At 44.1% G+C, this 23402-nt stretch overlaps 1 protein-coding gene across 2 annotated transcripts in view; it reads right to left on the bottom strand.

Annotated features, from left to right (window-relative positions):
* The window catches only part of NCAPH2 (non-SMC condensin II complex subunit H2), a 1876179-nt gene that overhangs the window by 113973 nt on the left and 1738804 nt on the right, over window positions 1-23402 (bottom strand). For both annotated transcript variants that reach the window (XM_044088651.1, XM_044088650.1), the window contains exon 18: window positions 17370-17471. In XM_044088651.1, coding sequence (XP_043944586.1) covers window positions 17370-17471 — 102 coding nt within the window. The remainder of the gene's footprint in view (window positions 1-17369; window positions 17472-23402) is intronic.

The following is a 23402-nucleotide window of genomic DNA, read 5'->3' on the forward strand; positions in this document are numbered from 1 at the left end:
GATGGCAGCTTCCAAGATGTCCCTGGTGGGGACTCCTCTGAGGAAGGCTGTGGAAGTAAAGGCTGCTCTAGTGGAATGGGTATGGATAGACTTTGGGGGGGGGGGCTTCCCATGTAGTCTGTAGCAAAAATGGATACGATGCGATATCTATTTGGAAATGGTTTGTTTGGAAATGGGGCTTCTCCTCTGCCCCAGGGGCAAAGCTGACAAGTAGTTCATCTGTTTTTCTGAAAGGTTTAGTATGGTCCAGATAGTATCTGAGTTGTCTATGCAAGTCTAGCGAGTGGTAGAATTCTGTCCCCCTTGTTTTGAAGGTGGGTAGGTGTATGGCCTGGTTCAAGGTCACATCAGATACCAACTTGGACGTAAAGGAAGGGTTAGTCCTCAGGGAGACCCTGTCTGCATGGAAAATGATGAAGGGCTCAACAGCCATGAGGGCCTGAAGCTCAGACACCCTTCTGGCTGAGGATATAGCTAGTAGAAAGGCAGTCTTCCAGGAGAGGTATTTCAATTCTGTAGAAGCAGCAGGTTCAAAAGGAGGTAAGGTTAGTTTTTCTAGAACATAATTCAGGTCCCAGGGTGGCGTGGGAGGCCTTCTGGGAGGTCTGATATTAGAAGCCCCTCTGAGGAATTGCTTAATCAAAGGATGAGAGAAGAGGAGTGGGTCTGAATCGAAATGGGCAGAAATGGCTGAGGCATGGACTTTAACAGAGGAGAAAGAGAGGCCACAATTGAGCAACTCGGCTAGGTAATCCAAGATAAGAGGGATGGGAGGTACTGGCCCCTTTGGACTGGCTCCAGGCATATGACTTTCTGGTCCTGGGCCTTCTGGCCTCTGTGATGATGTCTAGGACATGTTTGCTTAACAGGGACTCCTTGTTAGCTTTTAAGGTATAAGCCATGCTGACAGATTGCGAGTCTGTAAGTCTGGGTGCAGTATCTTCCCCCTCCCCTGGGTCAAGAGATCTGAGATCGGGGAAGCTGATTGGGGGGCTGTAAGGTCAGGCTGCGCAGTAAGGGGTACCAATGTTGTCTGGGCCAATCTGGAGTAATGAGAATGGCCTTTGGTCTCTCCTCCCTTACTTTGATCAGTACCTTGGGAATAAGGGTCAGAGAAGGGAAAGCGTACACAAAGAGGGAGCTCCAGGGGAAGGTCAACGTATCCACCTTCCACGCTAAGAGGTGATACTCCCTGGTACAGAAATTTTGCAGCTGGTGGTTGAGGTGCGAGGGCAAAGAGATCCACTTCCGGAGTCCCCCACTCCTGAGTGATTTGCAGAAAGATTTCCCTGTGGAGCTGCCATTCGTGGGGGTCCAGTAAGTTTCTGCTTAGGTGGTCTGCAGTGTGTTGTTGACCCCTGGTAGGTATCGGGCAATTAGGTGTAGACCTATGGAGGTGGCTGTAAGCCAGAGGCTCATGGCTAAACCTGCACAGGGGGTAAGATTGGGTCCCCCCCGTTTGTTGATATACCACATTACTGTGGTGTTGTCTGTTTTTATAAGAAAACCCCCTGGCCTGAGATGGGGTTTGAAAGATGTCAGAGCCTTTTGTACTGCCATCATTTCTTTCTGATTGATGTGCAAGTGAAGTTGCTGGGCATCCCAAAGACTTTGGGTGCACCTGTCTGCTAGGTGAGTGCCCCAAGAAATGTCTGAGACATCGGTGGTGATGGTCTGGCCAGTAGGGCGGAGGATAAAGGGAAGACCCTTGTTCCTAGTACAGGCCTCTGTCCACCAGAGAAACTCTGCCATTATACATGGGATCAGAGGGAGAGAGGTCTCTAGAGACAGAGTGCTGGCACCAAAGTTTCTTTCGATACCACTGAAGTTTTCTCATGTGAAGCCTGGTCAGAGTAATGAGAAGGATGCAAGATGTCATGTATCCCAGGGCTTGCAGGAACTTCCTCGCGGTGAGGTGACTTCTGGAAGCCAGCTGGGTAAAGTAGAGAGGCAAGAAGCTCTGTTTTTCTGGGGATAGAAAGGCCATTTGGGATGTTGTGTCTAGAAGAGCTCCCAAGAAAATGATCTTCCTGGTGAGGTTTTGCTTTGATTACTTCTCGTTGATGATGAACGCTAGGGAAGTTAGGAGTGATTTGATAAAGAAGACCTTGGAGCAGCTTTTCTTTGCACTCTGCCTGAATGAGGCAGTTGTCCAGGTAAGGGTAAATCTGTATATTTCTTTGTCTGCAGAATGCTATGGCTAGGGCCAAGCATTTGGTGAATACTCTGGGTGCAGTAGATAAGCCAAACGGCAGGGTAGAGAACTGAAAGTGCTGTGAGCCTGCTCTGAAGCGCAGGAATTTCCTGCACGATTCCCTGATGGAGATGTGGAGGTAGGCATCTTTTAGGTCTAGGGTCACTAACCAGACATTTTGTGTTAGCATAGGCAGCAGCTGCTGCAATGTTAGCATTTTCAGTCTGGGGACCACTAGGGAGGTGTTCAGAATGGAGAGACCCAGGATGGGGTGCCAAGTGCCCTCTTTTCTGGGAACAAGGAATAGTCTGGAATAAAATCCTTTTGGTTGTTTGATTTGAGGGTAGAGGTTCTACTGCCCCCTGGGATATTAGAGTTTATACCTGTTTCAATGCCTCTGCCCACTAATTTGGAGGAAGTCCAGGTACCCTCTTGGAAATGGGAGTTCGCTAAAAGAGAATTTGTATCCCTGAAAAATGATCTTTAAGACCCACGGGTCCTTTGTTACAGAAAGCCAATTGTCTTTGAAGAGGGAGATCCTTCCTCCTAGTTTTTGATGGGTGAAGGGAGGGCAGAGGGAGGAGGGGGAGTTATTGTAAGTGTTTGTCATAGAAGGTTGGCTTAGAACTCCCTGCCTTAGAGACATAAGTGGTCCATTGCTTGTTTCTCTGCTGGCTCTGGGATAGGGACATGAATGGTCTGCCCCTGCGGGGCTTACCTTGGCCCTGTCTGCTAGGTGCAGGAAAGGCCCAGTGCTTAGGGGAAAAGTTCCTGCTGAACCTGGGAGGTTATACCTGAAAGAAATCTTTTACCGTTTGTATAGATTTTGCTTTGTCTTCCTTCCTTTTAAGCACCTCTTCTGCTTTTTCCCTAAACAAGCGGTCCTTATCTAGGGGTGCATCAGTAAGTTTGGACTTGAAATGATGAGGGAGAGGTTGTTCCTTCAGCCATGAATGTCTCCTAATAACAGATCCTGTCACTGTTGCTCTGCTAGAGGCTTCTAGGGCGTCATATCCACATTGTAATGAGTGTTTGGCCACTTAACAAGCAGAGTGGAGTAAAACTGCTAACTCTTTTGAATTGTCACAGTCAGGAAAGGTAGCAATTTTCTGTTTTAATATTTCCAAAGTGTGTTGTTGATATTTTAGCATATGGAACTGACAACTGAGTGCTCTGATAACTTATGTATACTTTTTTATCCCATCTGTCCAGAGCTCTGCAGTCTTTGTCAGAAGGAAGAGGATTTTTGGCAGAACTAGTCTTAGCTCCTTTAGGTCCCTATGTAATGACCTCTGGGTCTGCAGCAGGATTTCTGTACAGGTATTTGTGAGAATCTGGTACTCTGTAGCACCTGTCAGGCTTACTGGGAGCAGGAGGGAGGGCTTCAGGGGCTAAGCAGGATTCATGGACAACATCATCCACCACTTCTAAAATAGGGAGGATGGCCAGAGGGTCTGTGCTGAGGCAGGTCCAGAAACGTCTTTTCTTAGACTGTGGGAAGTCCTGGGATTCCCATTGGAAATGTTCCCTAAGGGAGTGAAGGGTTTCCCCAAAGGAAAGGTCCTCTGGAGGGGAGGCAGAAGGGATGGAATCCTCTGCATCTGAATCCTCATAAGCAGTTAAGGGATGCTGTTCCTCTTCAAAAACTGAATAGTCAGATTCCTCAGAATCCTGTTCTGTCATACTTTCTGGAGAAGGGTGCCTTTTCCTTTTACAAGTTGTGACCTGACCACCCCAGAAAAGGGAGAGGAGATCCTCTGCCATTTTCAGCATTTGTGCTTAGGGTGGTGGAGCAGTAGCAAGATCGACTTCCTAGGAGTGGCCTGGCTTCTAGGCCTGAGAGAATCCGTTGATCTGAGAGAAATGGTAGTCAGAAGAGAAGATTTTTTTTGTCTAGATTTGGTAGTGAGAAAGGCCTCCTTGGAACCTGGTGCCTGCATGGCGGCTCCGTACCCAACGGAGGCAGAGACAGCCAAAGGCTCGGAAGATGAAGAAGATTTCTGTGGTATACCGGACTCCGAAAGGCTCTCGGTAGAGGCCTGCACAGATATCGAATCAGGCATCAGGGGCTGCGAAAGCACCTCACTGAATTCCGGAGAACTGACGACCTGCTTAGCAATAGCGTTGTCGGAAGGCTTAGCCTTGTGTGGTCTTTCTCTACCATTATCTCTACGTTTTTTCAGAATGTCCACAGATTGTTGGCTAACGGACGCCATAACAGAATGCAAAGATGGAACATGAAAATTACTTTCTGCAAAAAGAGCTCTACGGCGAATGGTTCTCACATTAAAGAAGGCACAAAACCGGCAACGGGGGACGTTGTGGTCTGGACCTAAATAAGTGACTCAGTAAGAATGGAAGTCTTGGTGTGGCCTCTGCTTTCTGCAGGTGAGGCAATTATTAACTTATTCGGACATCAGTTACTGCAAGAAAAAAGAATCCCCAACGGGGTACTTAACTTTAGACGTTTTCAGCTGAAATTCAACTTCTGGTAGCAACCGACCAGCACTCATGCGAACTGCTTCTGCTATGGGCTCCATGGCAAGAAAGACTGGTGTAATGACGTCGGCTGCCTTGCTTTATAACACTGACGACCTGACGTCAGACTACAGATGACTGCAGCCGATGAAAAAAAACACTGACTCCAGTATTTGGGCCGGCCGAGGGCTACCACAGCAGGGATAACCCACATGTGATGACTGCAACAGTGAAACACGAAGAACATCCCTTGTTTCTTCCTGGTGTGGTACCTGTTCTACGGTACCTTGAACTAGAAGCTGCTGAATGATAGGAGGGAAAAGGTGGGTTTGGATTGCAGGTGGTTGAGGGATGCCACTGAAGGGTGGTATCATTCACCAAGTCATGAAGTAGCCTCACAGAATGATGGAGAGAACCCATTGTTCTGATGTAATAATCTGCATGGAGGGAAGGGGGAGGGTGCGATGGAGGGAAAGTGGGGGTGTTTTGGTGCAAGGGAGGGTAATCACAGAGGAGGTGGTCTGGACTGGTCAGACTGGCCTCAAAAGGGAGCAGTGTCTGCTGACGGCCTTCTAACAAAGGATGGTTTCTGTGGATAATTCCTGTGATATCTGGGTATAGCAGACAGTAGAAGGTGTTTAATATTCTGAAGTTCTTTACCCTTTTCTTGAAGGAACTTAAGGAGTTCTGCTGAGGTTTGGCCAATTAGGGGTTTATTATCCAGTGGTGCATCCAGCAATTTTGTTTGCACATACATGAGCAGGGGTTGTAGTCTCACTCAAGAATATCGCCTCAAGACTGATCCAGATGCAGCAGACTTCGATAAGGCTTCCACAGCATTATAACTGCACTTTGAGTGCCTAGTTACTTGGGATGCAGTGGAAAGAAGGGTGTTAATTTGAGTTTTAATGGGAGAGTCTAGTGCCTCAGATAGTAATGAGGAGGCCTTGGAAATGGTATCCAAGAGATATTTAGCCATATGTATTTGGTAGTTGAAAGCTCTAATAGCCAGGGTACAGGGAGGTATAGACTTTCTTCCCTAGTCTGTCCATGAATTTTCCGTCTTTGTCTGTGGAATAAAGAGCACACAAAGGTAATTGCCTGGATGATTTATCAGCAGAGATAGCAATAACCCATAGCTCTAAAAAATGCGATGCTCCACTCAGAGCATTTACTTTGCAGAAAGGCAGAATAAACGTTTTTTGGATGTAAATTCTAAATGTTTGGATCATATTATGTTCAGCTGCATGTTTATTTTTATTTACTTTTTATTTATTGATTGATTTTAATTTATTAAAGAGTGTCCTGACTTCACAGGACCCTTTTCAAATTCAGCACAGAATGGTTCAAATATTTAGAGAGAGAACTCGAAAGTTTTAGCATGTTCACAAACCAGAACAGAGGCTTGGCAGTTCAATGCAGTTAGTGCTTTACATTAATTTTACAGCAACTTAAGTTACAAAAGGCAATGCAAAAATGATATATATATATATATATATATATATATATATATATATATATATATATGTATATATATTAATTATAATTAGATTATGTATTATTGCTGTCATGCTGGCTATGTGTACAAGTAGTTGAAGGTGTAAAGGGAGGAGGGGTGGGGTGGGGGAATGAGGGTAAAAAGCAGGTGAGTAGAAGATAGAAATAGATGAAGTTGATTGAAAGATGCACAGATACAGTCATATTTCTATCTGATTACGAAGAAAGTTACGGAGAGTCGTCTTCTTCTTTGGCTTTTCCCAGTTAGGGGTCGCCACAGCGGATCACCTGTTTCCATTTCTTCCTGTCCTCTGCATCTTGCTCTGACACACCAACCACCTGCATGTCCTCTCTAACCACATCCATAAACCTTATCTTAGGCCTTCCTCTTTTCCTCTTACCTGGCAGCTTCATCCTTAGCATCCTTTTCCCAATATACCCAGCATCCCTCCTCAGCACATGTTCAAACCAACGCAATCTTGCCTCTCTGGCTATGTCTCCAAACTGTCCAACCTGGGCTGACCCTCTAATATACTTATTCCTAACCCTGTCTACCCTCATAACACCCAGTGCAAATCTTAACATCTTTAACTCTGCCACATCCAGCTCTGATTTCTGCCTTTTTGTCAATGCCACTGTCTCTAACCCATATAACATAGCCGGTCTCACTACCCTTTTGTAGACCTACTCTTACTGGTACTTGTCTGTCACAAATCACTCCTGACACTCTTATCCACCCACTCCACCCTGCCTGTACTCTCTTCTTCACGTCTCTTCCACACTCGCCATTACTCTGAACTGTTCATGCTAAGTATTTAAACTCATCCACCTTCGCCAACTCTACTCCCTGCATCCTCACCATTCATCTATCCTTCCTTTCATTCACACACATATATTCCGTCTCAGTCCGGCTGACCTTCATTCTTCTCCACTCTAGAACATATCTCCACCTTTCCAGGGTCTCCTCAACCTGTTCCCTACTCTCACTACATATCACAATGTCATCTGCAAACATCATAGTCCACGGGGACTCCTGTCTGATCTCGTCTGTCAAACTGTCCATCACCAGTGCAAATAAGAAAGGGCTCAGAGCTGATCCTTGATGTAATCCCACCTCCACCTTAAACGCATCTGTCACTCCCACTGCAGATCTCACTGCTGTCACACTACCCTTGTACATATCCTGTACCACTCTTACATACTTCTTTGCCACTCCCGACTTCCTCATACAATACCACAACTCCTCTCTAGGCACCCTGTCATATGCTTTCTCTAAGTCCACAAAGACACAATGTAGCTCCTACTGATCTTCTCTGTACTTCTCCATCACCACAATCAGAGCAAACATTGCATCTGTAGTGCCTTTCCTGGCGTGAAACCATACTGCTGATCACTAATCATCACCTCCCTTCTTAACCTAGCTTCCACTATTCTTTCCCATAATTTCATGCTGTGACTGATCAGTTTTATCCAGTTGAGAAATTGGATAGTATTGAATGGGGCGCCCTTGTCTGCACACCAAAATAGGAATTTAAAGAGGCCAATCAGGAATTCGTGGCACCCTATTATTTTGAGCCCAAAACTGGGAAATACAGAGGAATTCGGTACAGTTGAGAGGTATGCACTTGACCTGGACTGCAGGATACTTGCGCTAAGACAACCTATTTACAAATGTACTACACTCAAGAGAATGACAGATACAGGAATCATTAAAGCTTCCTAGAGATATTTATACATGTTTCACAAACATACTCAAGATCAAAATCAAAACTTCCAACATCAAAATCAGACTTCCAAGATGGCTGACACTGATCAACAAGTTGATTTGAGCTCTCCCAGTGTGAAAAACTTAAACTGCAGGGGAAAAAACACAGTAAATGCTATCAATCTGGTGCAAGTTTTAGTCACTGGTTAATCATTAAGCTGCTTGGGTGTCCGCAGAGAAGAAATCTGGAAAAAGTAACAGAAAATAAAAAAACTCTGGTGGAGAAGGGAGCAGCTTTTCAGCAAAAACAGTTCAAGTTTCAGCTTTGGTACAAGAGATGGTTCCAGTAACCTCGAGGAAAATTTTATCAAATTTATTCAAATTTGTTTACAATAAGAAAAGCAATGGAGAAATATATAAAGTCAAATATCAAACTGCTGAATGTGAGACTTCTCATCAAGTAAAAACTGTTTAAAACCAGCAGAATTATAGAAGACAGAGCATGGACAGAAAACCCAATACTTCTGCTATACCAGAAAAACTGGAAGGAATAGATTACATTAATTTTATAGAAGTACACACAAGCAAATAGATTTGTATTCCAAAGCAGGATTTGTTAATTGAAAAGGCACACTATGTGTAAGCTCCAAATCTGGCCAGGAGAAAGGAACCAAGACCTATATTAGTAAAGAAGCAATCATACAAAGAGAAAAAGCTGTTCCTGCCAAAACTGTGGCAGATGAGGAAAATATAGAAAATAGGGGCACCAGAGTGTTTGTGGAAAATGGTTATTCATTGTACACCAGGCAGAAGAGAAGAGAGTTTACCCTGCGATCAGGAGATGTCAACCGACAGATGTGAAATTCAAGTTGCTATATCCAATTGCTTTTAGAACATTTTCTCCTGGAAGATAAAAGCATTTTTGGACACAGAGCAAGTTAAGGAGGAATTTAAAAAGTTTACCCAGCAAAGAAAGAGCCAGTAAGCTGAAGGGGACTGCTTCTTATTCTTCTGAGAAAAGAAAAGCCCGCAGAAAGGACTTGCCAGTGAAACATTTTCTTTTATTCCAAAGGAAAATGACTGAGTAACAGATAAGCCCTTCATCTAACTAAAAATCATAAGTACTTTGGATATGAGCAAGATACAGATGTTTGGTGGTTGAGATAAGGAAGATCAGCAATAATGTGAAGGTAGGAATAAATGGAAGAACTGTACAGTTCAGGCATGAGAACTGTGCTTCTACAAGAAGAAATAGCTAAAAAAAGACTGGAAGTTTGTTGACTGTGCTAAATTGGTGGGTGGATTTTAAAACATAATTCCCACTTTGTTATTAAAGTTTAGAAGGATAGTGAAGGGACTGAAGATGTAACTGAGTAACAATAAAAGTTTTTCTCTTAATAAAAATGTGTATAATAAATATCAAAGGAAACTGCATGCATCCATCCATCCAGCCACATCTCCCTTTTCCCATTTTTGCACATGGAGTAGGGGTGCCACTTCACTAGTGACAATCATCTACAGCCAAGGTTTACACTTCCGGGTGGCTAGCCCTGCCACGGTAGTTCTTCCACACTACACATTCGCCTGTAACTTATGGCCAACTGTTATACTGTAAAGCAATTCTATATAGTATGCAGAGGTATTTTAAATGTGAGATAGGGGTGTCACAGGGACTGCTGTTTATGCTAGTGATATTAAAGAAAAACTACTTTCCTTGGCTGTAATACATCTGGGGTTAATATTGTAACAAGATAAGGCATACTTGATCATGTGTGTATTAAAATATTATAATTCACCCCACTTTTTTTTTTTTTTTTTACAGCTGAAGTATAGATTGAAATGTTTGCCCCCAAGAAAGAGCCCTACAACAGTCAGGACTGTTGGCTTTTGCGGCCAGGAGTGGAGGTAATCATGCTAGAAGACTTAGCTGACTGGCAACGTGAAAGAAGATTAGACCACTTTAACAGGTGGCTGCTATTTATGGATTGGACCCAATTTACAACATGAAATAGCATTTGGGGGTGTCATTAAGGCCTCCACACCAGATAAGACTGCTTCATCTTCTGTACCATGGCTAACCTGCTCATATGACAGCTGGAGAAAGAGGGCCTCCAAACAAACATGGACATCCAATATGGACTGTTCAAAGCCTTCATATGGAAAGAAAGAAAAGCCTCAGCCATGTTATCCTGTGCACAACGCCAGAGGTCTGATGCCCTGGTACAGAGTAAGACACAGACAGTCTCCAGACAAGTTTCTTTTTCAGCCCAGACTCAGTGAGATGAAATCTTCTCCAATGCAAAACCACTATGGAAGACAGGATAACTGAGACAGATAGTTGAGCTATTTAAGGCCCAGTGTGGCACAAGAGAAAATTCCCTTCCATACACTATCCCAAGATTTGGAGTTTGTTAGGTGACAGTGTAGCAACATATGTTCTCTGCAACGTGTGCAAGACTATTTATTCATGTGGGAGTTTGACCTTAGATGACTTGTCAGGATCTCACTCCATCAAGTCACTGCACCAAGAACCTGCTCAAGTCACTGCACCAAGAACCTGCGGAAAACCATCCATCTCCACTGAAGATGACACAGTAGTGTCCAGGTGCTTCCAGGCTTCGTCCAGACTGTCCTTACCTGGATCCAAAAAAAAAAGTCAGAATGACCTAAGGCTCCTCCTCTAAATCTTCATTTGCTAAATAAATTCAGAATTTTTTGAGGGAAAAGAAATGGGATCACAGGTCAATCCATCATCTTCAGCAGTCTATGGTTTTTCGCAAGGAGAGGCTCAAACAGTGGGGAACCTGTAGGAAGGAGGGAGGTTCATTATCTCTCTCTGGCTTAGTGATAATACCCTTAGGAATGCAGAAGAAAGAATCTTGTCTCTCCTCATTTCCAGTAACAGACTACTTGTGTACACTGTGACAGTGGGGAGGAGAGGGTGATGGGGCAGTAACATATGGAATGTATCCATCAAAGGCATCAGAAGACAAGAAAGGGCACTGTCCCCTAAGGGCATGCTTCCATCAGATATCAAACAATTGAACAAAGTTAACGATTTAAGCCATGGCACCCTCCTTTCTTTGGACCTGACCACTGAACTCAAACTGGTGGGCTCCAGAGATTGTTTAATTGCAACAGAATGGCTGACACACTGCTTTTGCTTGTCTGAATACACTGCACACCTAATAGACACATATTACTCACTGAAACAGAAGACCAGCACAAATTTAAGCTTGCTAGTCAAAGATAAGTTCATAATGCCCAAGGGTTATGATCCAATCTCAAAGATATACTTTCTGGATGTAACAGAGGCCTAGGGATGGATGGGGAAACCACCAAATTGGGCACAATCATCCTTTGCAATTATTCTGAGAGAGAAGTAGATCAGAAACGTCTTTCTGTGTCTTTGGGTGGCTAGGTGAGCTGCTGGAACTTACAGTTGTGTTTCAGGCCAAGTTTCTGTTCATAGTAGTACAGACAATACTAACTTCGGCCTTGGTTTGTGATTTGAAAGCCACAAACACTTTGATGACTTAGCTGAAAGTACAGTTTTGTACCTACCATAAATGTAGATGTTCGAGTGTTAATACAGCTGTAGTAATCACAGATGGGTTTTCTGCCGTCAGGCGGGTCCTCGGTCGGCTGAATTCCAAAGTCTAGGTCCGGCGTCGGTTGTTGTCGCTTTCTTTCCTGACGTCAGTGAGGCAGGGGTATATAAGACACAGCCAACGCCATTTTCTTCAGTCTTTCTTGCCCCAGATGTCAGGTGCCCCCAGAAGGAAGGCAATACATAAATTATATTTATATACATGCAATGCAATATAATCAAAAATCAGTAGTTGCAAGCAAATATACCATAGAAGGATAACCCAATCAGGTTGTATGAAGAGGGGTTAGGCCCTAGGCCTTTACCAAGAGGGGAAGGAGGGAGGGAAAACTGTACTGCAGCTGTATTAGCACTCGAACATCTACATTTATGGTAGGTACAAAACTGTACTATGTTCATCGTGCATACAGCTGCAGTAATCACAGATGGGTAGAATCCCAAAGCTACGCACAGGGTGGTAGGCACTAGGTGGAACTGGGATGAGCCAGAATGCCCTGCAACACAGCAGTGGCAAAGCCTGCTCTAGTTTTGGAATATAAAGGCAGGTGGTAGTGTTTTGTGAAGGTATGCACAGAACTCCAAGTGGCTGCCTCCAAAATATCTTTGGTAGGAACTCCTCTGAGGAAGGCTGTAGAGGTAGCTGTGGCCCTGGTGGAGTGGGATCTGATGCCTGTAGGGACAGATTTTCCATGATAGGAGTAACAAAACCGTATGCAGTGGCCTATCCATTTTGAAATTGTCTGTTTGGTAACTGGCTTCCCTTGAGCTCCTACAGCATAGGACACAAAAGTTGTTCTGATTTCCTGAAAGGCTTTGTCCTGTCCAAATAATAACGTAGCTGTCTATGGATGTCTAAGGAGTGTAGCAGCCTTTCCCTTTGGTTTGAGGATTGGGGTAAAAGGTAGGTACGTGTATGGCTTGATTTAAAGCTACCCTGGATACCACTTTTGGCATAAATGACGGGTTGGTTCAAGGGAAACCCTGTCCTGATGGAAGATGAGAAAGGGCTGCACAGCCATGAGGGCTTGTAGTTCCAAAACCCTACGAGCTGAGGTAATGGCCAGAAGGAAAGCTGTTTTCCAGGACAAATATTGCAAATCTGTTGAGGCAGCTGGTTCAAAGGGAGGCAATGTTAATTTTTCTAGAATGTAATTAAGATCCCAGGCTGGCATTGGTTGTTTCCTTGGTGGTCTTATATTCTTAGCCCCTCTGAGGAACTGTCTTAAGACTGGGTGAGAGAATAAGGGTGGATCAGTGTTGAATTCTGCAGAAATGGCTGAGGCATGGATTTTTATGGATGAAAATGAAAGTCCACTGTTCAGCAGCTCAGCTAAATACTGTAATACCTGAGGCAAATTCAGTTTTCTAGGGTCCTGGCCTTTTTTCTCATTCCAAGAGCAAAACCGTTTCCATTTTGCGGAGTAAGCCTTTCTAGTAGATGGCCTTCTGGCCTCCAAAATGACATCCTGCACCTCTTTGGGGAGTAGGGTCTGTTGTGGTGTTAAGGAATTTTCCATGCAGTGAGATTGAGTGCTTTCAGCTGACTGTGAAGAGTTTTGTAGCTGTGCTGAGTCAGCAGAAGAGGCATTAGAGGTAGGGACCAGGGAGGAGTATGTGTTAGGCTCCTCAGGAGTGGGTACCAGTGTTGTCTTGGCCAGTCTGGAGCAATCAGTATCATCTTCGGTCTGTCTGCTCTTGCTTTCAAGAGCACCTTGGGCAGAAGAGGCAGAGGTTGGAAAGCGTAAACTGTCCATGCTGTCCAACTGAATGAAAGGGCGTCCACTCTCCAGGCCTTTGGATGAAAGGTCCTTGAACAGAACTTTTCCAATTGATGATTCCTGTGGGAGGCGAAGAGATCTATGTCTGGCCTCCCCCACGCTTGGATTATCTTTGTAAACACTTGAGGATGCAACTTCCATTCGTGTGGATCTGTCATATTTCTGCTTAGATTGTCTGCCAGCGTGTTTTCCAAACCTGGCAAGTATCGTGCTTGAAGTTCGATTTGCCATTCCAGAGCCAAGTTCCAAAGTGTCATGGCTAGTCTGCACAGGGGGTATGAATGTGTTCCCCCTTGTTTGTTTATGTACCACATTACTGTGGTGTTGTCTGTTCTTATCAATGACTGTCCTGGATGCAGGAGGTCCTTGAAAGCTGTAATTGCATTTATCACTGCTAGCATTTCTTTTTGATTGATGTGAAGGTGCTTTTCCTTTTGGGACCATTTGCCCTGAATGCACCTGTCTGTCATGTGCGCCCAGGCGTAATCTGAGGCGTCTGTTGTGATGACTTGATTTGCTTGAGGCTTGCAGAATGGGAGACCTGTGTTTGTTTGACATGCTTGGGCCCACCATAGAAATTCCTTTTGCAAACATGGAATTATTGGTATTATTGTTTCCAAACTGTGGCTGTGTTGAGACCATAGGTTTTTTAGGTACCATTGAAGTTTCCTCATATGCAACTTTGCACATGGGATTAAAAGAATGCAAGATGCCATGAAGCCCAGAGCTTGCAGGATTTTCCTTGCAGTAAGCCTGGTACAATTTGCTAGTATTCTGAAGTACTGAGTTAGTTGCCCCTGTTTTTCTGGCGTAAGATAGGCCATCTGGGTGTTTGTGTCCAAGTTGGCACCCAGGAAAGTTATTTTCTGAGATGGTGTTAGCCTGGATTTCTCTTTGTTGACTGTGTATCCCAGAGAATTCAGTAACCGTGTTACATAAGCCAGATGTTCCAGAAGTATGTGCTTGCTGTCCACTTGGATCAGGCAGTCGTCCAAATAAGGGTAAATTTGTATCCCTTGAAGTCTGCAGTAGGCAATTACTGATGCCAGGCATTTCGTGAATACTCTGGACGCAGTAGATAAGCCAAAGGGCAATGCAGAGAATTGATAGTGGATTGAACCTGCAAGAAATCTGAGGTATCTTCTGCAGCTTTGTCTGACTGGGACATGCAGGTACGCCTCCTTGAGGTCCAATGTTACCAGCCAAAACTCCTTGCCCAGCATGGGAAGAAGCTGCTGTAATGTGAGCATCTTGAATTTTGGTACGAGTAAGAATGTGTTTAGGATGGATAAATCCAAAATGGGTCTCCAGTCGGTTCCTTTCCTTGGTACCAGAAATAGCCTGGAATAAAAACCTTGACCTTGTTCGTGAGTAGGTACCTCTTGAATAGCTTTCATGTCTATGAGCTTTGAAATTTGCAGTTCTGCCTCTGCCCTTTCAGTGTGTGGCAGGTTTGGCATGCCTCTCATTTTTGGAAGAGTGTGAAAATGAAATCTGTAGCCTCTGTTTATAACGTCCAGGATCCATTTGTTTGTTGTGACAATATGCCAATTTCTTGTAAATAATGCCAGCTTTCCTCCCAAGGGTGCTGCCAGCTGGGACTTGCTTGGCATGGAAAGGAGGAAGTCATTGGGTTTGTTTCCTGTATTGTTGTGCACTGTCTTTGCCACCTCTTGGTGCTGGAGTTTGCCATTGCCTGCCTCTATATGATCCTTGTGATTGTCCTCTGCCCCTTGTGCGCCTGTATCTACCTCTTTGGGGCTTGTCCGTGGCTGGAAAGGACCAGTTTTTAGAAGGCCAATTTCTGCTAAAACGTGGTGGTTGAACCTGTAAAAAAGCTTTGACAGTTTGCATAGATTTGGCTTTTTCTTCCATTTTCCGTAGTATCTCCTTAGCATTAGTACCAAATAGCACATCCTTTTGTAAAGGAGCATCTAGTAGTTTAGCTTTCACATGATCAGGCAAGATTAGTTCCCTAAGCCAGGCATGTCTACGAATGACTGATCCTATAACAGCAGCTCTACTTGAGGCCTCTAGGGCATCATAGCCACATTGTAAGGTGTGTTTACCCATTTGTTCTGCACTATGCATCATATCCTGCAACTCCTTCAAATCTGGTTGTTCAGGTTGAGACATTTTATTTCTTAATTGTGATAACAGAAACTGCTGATATTTAAGCATATGGAACTGACAATTTAAGGCCCTCATGGCTAGGGTGGCCGAGGTATATACCTTTTCCCCCCACCTTTCTAAGGATCTTGACTCTCTTTCGGAAGGTAGTGGATTCTTAGCAGTAGAGGCCTTCATTCCCTTGGGGCCTTGAGAAATGGTTTCAGGGTCAGCATTATGGCTTTTGTAAAGAAATTGGTGAGAGTTAGGAACTCTGTAGTACCTATCAGGCTTGACTGGGGCAGGAGGCAGGAATCGGATTAAGGCAAGCCTCCGAATAAACATCATCAAGTAGGTCCAAGACAGGAGGTATCGCCAGAGATCTGTGTTGAGGTAACAAAAGAAATTCCCTAAGTCTTTTCTTGGAATCAGAAAAGTCTTGGCCTTCCCAATGGAAGTGTTCCCTCAAGGTGTGCAAGGTTTCCCCAAAAGAAAAATCCTCTGGAGGAGATACAGAAGGAATGGACTGCTCTGCATCAGAATCTTCAAAAGGGGAGTAAGAGTGTTCCTCTACATCAGAATGTTCTGAAAAAATGGAGCCCTGATCAGAAGAGGGAGAATCTTCCTCCACTCTGGGTCTCTTGTCTGGAGGGGGTTGGGAACCCCTGATAAGGGTAATTAAATCCTCAGCCATTTTAAGCATCTGCTTTTAGGCATGGGGCCTGGAGATGGGCCCTGTGCAACAGGCCTCTTGGGATGCCTGGCTGATTTGGACTTAGTAAAGGCCTTAATGGAAAAGGAAGATGAGGGTCTAAAGACACCATGGGTGGAAGTGGACCTGTCCACATTAGGAGGCTCAACGCTCACAGTGGCTTCGGTGGTTGTAGTCTGGGTATGGGCCGAGGTACCTGCGGTCTCGGTTACAGAAGACACCGCCAAAGAAGTGTCGTCGGTAGTCAGGGACTGCATAGGCATCTCGCTGAGAACCGGACCACGTGTAGCCGGTTTTGGCGTGGTGTCGGTGGAGACCGCGGACCTCGCGTGTCGGTCCTTGTCCTTGCGTTTTTTGGACAAAACGGTAGTTGGAGTCTCCGACGACATTTTATAATCAAAGGCTGTACCAAAAAAGTGTTGGGCGAACTCCGCCCGACGCTTAATAGTGCGTTTATTGAAGGTAGCGCAAAAGCGACAGCCCGAGACGTCGTGGTCTGGGCCTAAACAAGGTATGCAGAGGGAATGGAAATCCTTAAGCGGTATTTGCTTCCCACAAGAAATACAATTGTTAACTTTTTCTGACATCGGTCTGAGGCAAGAAAAATTTCCCCAACGGGGTACTTAGCTTTAAAGAAGGCTTCGGTTTCCAATTTATCGTAAATTCAGGAGCTGGCCGACTGGCACTTGCGAACTGCTTCTGCTTCGGGCACCGCGCGGCAAAAAAGACTGAAGAAAATGGCATCGGCTGTGTCTTATATACCCCTGCCTCACTGACGTCAGGAAAGAAAGCGACAACAACCGACGCCGGACCTAGACGTTGGAATTCGGCCGACCGAGGACCCGCCTGACGGCAGAAAACCCATCTGTGATTACTGCAGCTGTATGCACGATGAACATCCACTGAATGGGGGCACTTTTCCATGTCAGCTGTTTAGATCAAAATCCCAAACTGTGTAAGCAGCAGAAAAGAAATGATCAGCTCAAATCCTAGGCATACCCTAAGAGCAGTGTGTGGATGCATATGCCACAAACTAGTTATAGGAGCTTTTCAGAAAAGACAGCCTAAGAGAAAAGGATATTTTAAGTGTTAATCAAGGAGACTCCCCAATGTGAAATGTTACCAATGTTTTTGTACTATAACTTCTAATGTACCTACTTTTAACATTCACTTTCAATTTAAATAGAATTTGTGCGCGTGTGTGAGCATATGGATGCAAGCATAAATATGCTGCTTCTGTTAATACAACTACCTACCACCTGGATTCTTCTTTTTATGAAGATTACCTGTTCTTGTAGCTGAGGTCCTATCGTTTCTTCCCAGTCACGTACCCTTCTAGATAACACCGTTTCTTGAGCATACTTCTGAGAATGGGCAATGAACAACTCCTGAAAAGTAAAAAAAAAAAAATATTTTTTATGAAAATGATAAGGTAAAAAAGTGATCATATTATACAAGTAAACTATCTATATATATATATATATATATATATATATATATATATATATATATATATATATATATATATATATTTTACAAATATGTATAATGGACTTTAAATTATACATATGGAAAAAAAAGACATGGGGAAAACAGTACAAGCAAAAGTATACTCACTGATGATCTGTTCCTATAATGTGATGTTCAAAATCCTGAATCCAGAAGTCTAGAAAAAACAATGCATTGAAATTTACAAGCTAATGTGGGAAATGGCAGTCCTCCTAAACTGCCTGTGCTTGTGTGTGTGTGTGTCCAACGTCAAAATTCTTACAATGGTCCAAGATCCCATCTAGGACTATTTGTCTGCCTGCTGTGACAAGCACAAACTCTTCCATGACCCTAGACTGAATAAGGTAGATCCTAGAGCACTTGTAATAAGAACTTGCCTTAAATGTAGAAGTTTGAGTAAATTCACTACCTGGATTATCTTGGGATTCCTGCCTGCAGAAGCCCAACAGACAACCTGACTTCCAGACCCTTTATCCCTTCAACCCTAGACCTGGCAGGTTCCCTTCCATATCAACTGCTGATGCTGGTGATACAAAGGGGCAGCAGCCGGCAACATCTTCAGATCTTTCTTGCTCAGGCAGGTGGGGATCTGTTCTCAGGCGATAAGAGTACGACCCATACAACAACGATCTCAGTAAGAATCCTAAAAAAATGCTTTTCCAGGTTGCTGCTGAACCCAGAAAAGGAAGGTTCCTGGTCAAGTGATAGTGAAGGTACAAAAGGTTATAACTGGTACTGAACTGAACCCAGAGAGGTATTTCACAGAAAAAGGGGAAGGAGGGAAGTACTGGTACTACAGAAGTGAATGTACTCATATCTATAACTATGGTTCTTAACATAAATGCACTATGTCCTTTGTAATTCTCTGTTGCAGTACTGATTCTTGGGATGATTCGCACAGCTTACAGGCTAGAGGGGACAGAAGGCTATGCAGTATGGCCATGGCAAAATAACGCTCAAGCCCTGGGAATAGTAGTTAAGTTTCACCGGTTGGCAAAGGTTGTGTGCTAAGTATCAGCCAGCTACTTTCAATATAGCATTGGAAACATTGCACATCACCACCATACCATCCTCTGGAAGGCGTTGGTGGTAGCTATGGCCCTGATTAGAATGACATCTCTCTAGAGCTGGGACAAGCTTAATACAATAACCTATAAGAAATGATTTGCTTACTGACCGACTTTTCCTTCCTGCCCTTGGCAAAGGCAGTAAAAAAGCTCATCAGATTTCCTGTATTGCTCTATTCAGCTTAGGTAATATCTCAACTGCCTGTGAACTTCTACAGCATGCAAGATCCTTTTTCTCCTCATTCTGAGGAGATAGGCAGAATACAGGAAGGTGGATAGCTTGTGTGACGGACGTCCATATCTCTCAATTGTACAGATTTTCACAGAATGTCTACATTTTTTGCCTCATATGTTTAATCAGCTCCTCATAACATTTGTGGCTTTCTGCAAATCACTAAAGATTAAAGTCACAAAACACTAAATAATGGCAGACATTTGAGTTACAGACCTCATATCCTTCAGAAAATATGTAATAATGCACACCTTGTTACTCTAGAAACATTTTAAGTTTACAGGAGCAATACTTAAAATCTGTCCCTATTTTTGGGCCTTTGTTCCCCTGTTATTTTTGGCTTTGTCCAGATTTCTTGCACTGAGAGGTTGAGAGGTATGGTGACCTTCCCATGCTGGGCCTGTAATCAAGGAGCCTGAATCCTCACCACTGACACTGCAGAGGGACATGTACTTGGAAAACAAATGGATGCACGCAGTATTTCCAGATGCAGACCTCTCTGCATCAAGCAGCATTTTCCTTAAAGAGCACACAGGGCACACACTCAGCCTGGGGTCTGGGTGTCTCTATCTGCCTCTCCCCAGGTCCCCAATAAGGCTACCCCACTGGCACTGTGAAACCACTACTTCATGTCTCTGCCCCAAGTAGCTGACACACACACACCTGGGAGAGGCTGGCAGAGATTATCCTCTCTACCAACTGTGCCCAGACTATAAGGTAGATTCACTGCCACTAGTCACTTACTGTAAGGCTCTTAAAATGGTATCCAATTATGCAGAGTGAAGTTAATACTAAAACAAATGGTAATGTTGACCAAACAGCAAGGCTTTCAAGAGTGGCCAGTTATCACCAAGTAAATATGTGAAATACTCTCAAAGTTTAAATATTTTCTAAAAAGGACCAGCCACAATGAAAAGTTTAAACATATTTAATACTAAAAGAACAAGAAAATACTAAAAATATATTTGCAGTAAATCACAGAGTTCAAATCACAGGAGATGTTGAAAATTACATTGATGGACAGACTCATAAAAATAAAGAAAAACAATCTCTAAACTAAGCTTCACTATATTCCTGACTGAATCTAAGAGAAGAATTACTATTCCCTAATAACTTACTTGATAGAACAAGGCACAATGAAATATGTCAGCAGTCTTTCTAGTCAGGTTCCCCAAAACAGAATGCTCAATACTCAGAGATCAATCATTCCAAAATATAATATCTAAGATGGCTTGCAGAACGACCCCATTCGGTCACTTGACACTAGGTTCTCACAGTACCCCCCTTTGAAGCTGAGACAGGAATTTAGGCAGTGCCTGGGGCTTCCCCTCTTTATACTGTGGTAATGAAAAAAGGCTTCTTACAGACCCAGCGTCTCTGATCCCATTCAGCACTCTGGGTGCCATTTTGATGGTTTAACAGCTCATTTACATTTCCCTTAAAGTAAGCTAGCTGGTTAACCTCTGTTGACTCGGTATCCTCTATTAAAACAAATATATTTAATTCAGTTACAGTAATAAATGTACATTTATTTTCATTCCATCAGAGTGCACTGTTGATAAATTTTAACACAAGCAAACTTCACAAATACATTTTCAGCATAAGCATCTGTACAGACCAGTTTGACATACAAATGGCATACAATAATTTATACAAATGGCATACAATAATTTATAAAATTCCAGCTTGCTGTGCTGGCACAAGTCATACATCCACTGCCCTACTTCTCCTGTCATGGCTGACATAATCACCCCCCCCCCCCTTGAAGAATGAAGCTAATTTTTCAAGTGACCTTTGAGAAATGTGGCTTGAGAGAAATAAAAACTATTGGGAAATATGTTACCCCATTCCCTCTCTTGACAGCCCAACTGCGTTGGCATTGCTGACCCCACAACAGTGTTGTACTGGCATGCATATACCTACAATCTTAAGCTCCACATAATAACTGGACATTTTTTTGGCTGGCTCTAAGTAGCCATGTTAACGGATTGTGGTGTGTAACTACTGTGAATTTCCTTCCATACAGATAAGGCTGCAGGTTCTGGAGTGCCCATACTATGGCTAGACATTCATTTTCTGCAGCTGTATAACATTCCTTCCTGGGTCGGAATCGATGGCTGAGACATACCACTAGGTGCTCTTCTCCCTCTGAGGAAACCTGGCCAAGTAAAGCCCCCACCCCATGGTTTGAAGCATCCATGTACACAACAAATTCTTTGCTGTAATTTGGACTGGCTAACACAGGGGGGTCCCTCCCAAACTGCCTTTAAGCTTCTGGAATGCCTGCTCACATGATGGGTTCCACACTCCCTTATAAGGCCTGTTTCTCCTTGTCAGATCTGTGAGGGGAGCAGCTACTGTACTATAATGGGAACAAACTTTCTACAGTATCCCGCTGTCTCTAAGAATGCCCTCACCTGCTTTTTGGTAAAAGGGGCAAGCCATGACTAAATGGTTTCCACTTTGGCAGGTTCTGGCCTGATCTTACCACTCCCTACTCTATGCCCTAGGTAGGAGACCTCTGCATACCCATCTGAAACTTACTGGGCTTAATGGTAAACCCTGCCCTTGGCAATTTGCCCAGCACCTCTCTGACATGCTGAAGGTGCTCGTTGGGACTGATTGTAGATGGCAATATCACCCAGGTAAGCAAGGCCATAATCTCCTGCTAGGATATGATCTACTAGCCTCTGGAAAATCGGTGGGACATTTTTCATTTCAAAGGGCATCTCTGTGAACTCATACAAGCTGAAAAAAGTCAAAAAGCCTGACCTCTCTCTAGTGTTGGGAGTCAAGGAAACCTGCTAGTAGCCCTTGGTCAGATCAAAAGTGATCAAATATTTAGCTTCTAAAACTTCATCTGTCCTAGATATGGGGTAGGTATCTGACTCTCTGTGACAATTTGGTCTTCTGTAGTCCACACAAAACCTAATGTTATCATCCTTTTTTGACACCAGCACTACTGGGGCGGCCCAGGGACTGCTGGACTCCTAGATTACTCCCAGTTCCAACAACTCCTGTATCTCCAGTCTCAGAGTCTGTCGACTCACTCAGGGGACCCTGGTAAGGGACCTGCTTGATAGGTCTTTGGGGCCCTGTATCCACTTGGTGCTCCACCAGATGTGTGCACCCTAGTTTCCCAGTGAACATGTCCCCAAACTCCTGTAAAAATACTTGGATTTCTCCAGCCAAGGTAGGGGATAGCTGCTGGGACATTGCTACCCCTTCCACTGAGGTGTCAGTCACTGAGGAGATCAGTTACTAGATACCACTCAGACTCCCCCCTCCTGACATCCACTGCAAATACTCAGCACAAGGGCCTCCCTATCATGGTAAAGCTTCATCATGTTAACATGCTACAATTTGTGCTCCTGCCTCCTGCCTAGAAGTTCTACCATGTAGTTATCACCACTGACCTTCCTTACCACTTTGAAGGGTCCCTCTCAAGCTGCCTGCAACTTATTGTGTCTGACAGGAATGAGCACCATCACCAGCTGTTCCACAGCATATTTGCTGGCTTGAGCATTCCTGTCATACAAGAACCTTTCTGCTGTTGGGCTCCTGCCACATTCTCCTGGTCCAAACCTATGAGCTCCCAAAGCCTTGTCCTGAGGTTTAGGACATATACCTCAACAGATTCCTTGTGGAATTTACACTCATCCTCTCACTCATTGCAAATCAAATCTAAAGATCCCCTCATCCTATGCCGATACAGCAACTCAAAGGGTGAAAAGCCTATGGATTCTTGGAGTACCTCTCCGTGAGCAAACAGCAGATGGGGCAAATATTTGTTCAACTCTCTCAAACTGGTTTGCAAATGCCCGTAGCATGGTCTTTAGTGTAGAGTTTAGCCTCTCTAAAAGACCATTACTCTGGGGATGGTAGCGGGTTCTTTTTAGGTGCTTCACCCCACAGCCTTCCCACAGAAAAGCCAGCAGGTCTGACATGAAATTGGCACCTCTGTCAGTCTGTATTTCTTTCGGGAAAACTACCCTGCTGAAAATCTCTAGCAAATTATTTGCCACCTTCTCTGCTTTGATGGAGGACAGAGCCACCAACTCAGGGTATCTAGTAGCATAATCTTCTACCACTAGGATATATTTCTTCCCTGTGTAACTTGGGGTACTCACAGGCCCCACAATATCCACAGCTACCCTCTGAAATGGCTCTTCAATCACAGGCAAAGGCATCAAAGGAGCTTTGACCTAGTCTCCTGCCTTGTCTACTTTTTGGCACTACTCGCAGGTCCTGCGGTACTCATTTACATCCTTGGCAATCCCAGGCCAATAAAAATTCTACATATGTCTCTTGGTACACTATGTCCATATGACCTGCAAAAGAAAATTTCATGGGCTATTGCTAGAAATGCCAGATGGTAGGTTCCGGGCACTACCAACTGCTGTATTAACCTCACCTTCTAGTCCTCCTTCAGGAGTCCACTCTCTACACAGTAACCCTTTGTTCCAGTATAAAGACTCCTCTTTTCCTTGAGAATCAGGCACCTCCCTAGC

This window comes from Protopterus annectens, chromosome 11.part0, assembly GCF_019279795.1.
Source record: "Protopterus annectens isolate FY-2018-M chromosome 11.part0, PAN1.0, whole genome shotgun sequence".
In the NCBI taxonomy this organism is placed as follows: domain Eukaryota; kingdom Metazoa; phylum Chordata; order Ceratodontiformes; family Protopteridae; genus Protopterus; species Protopterus annectens.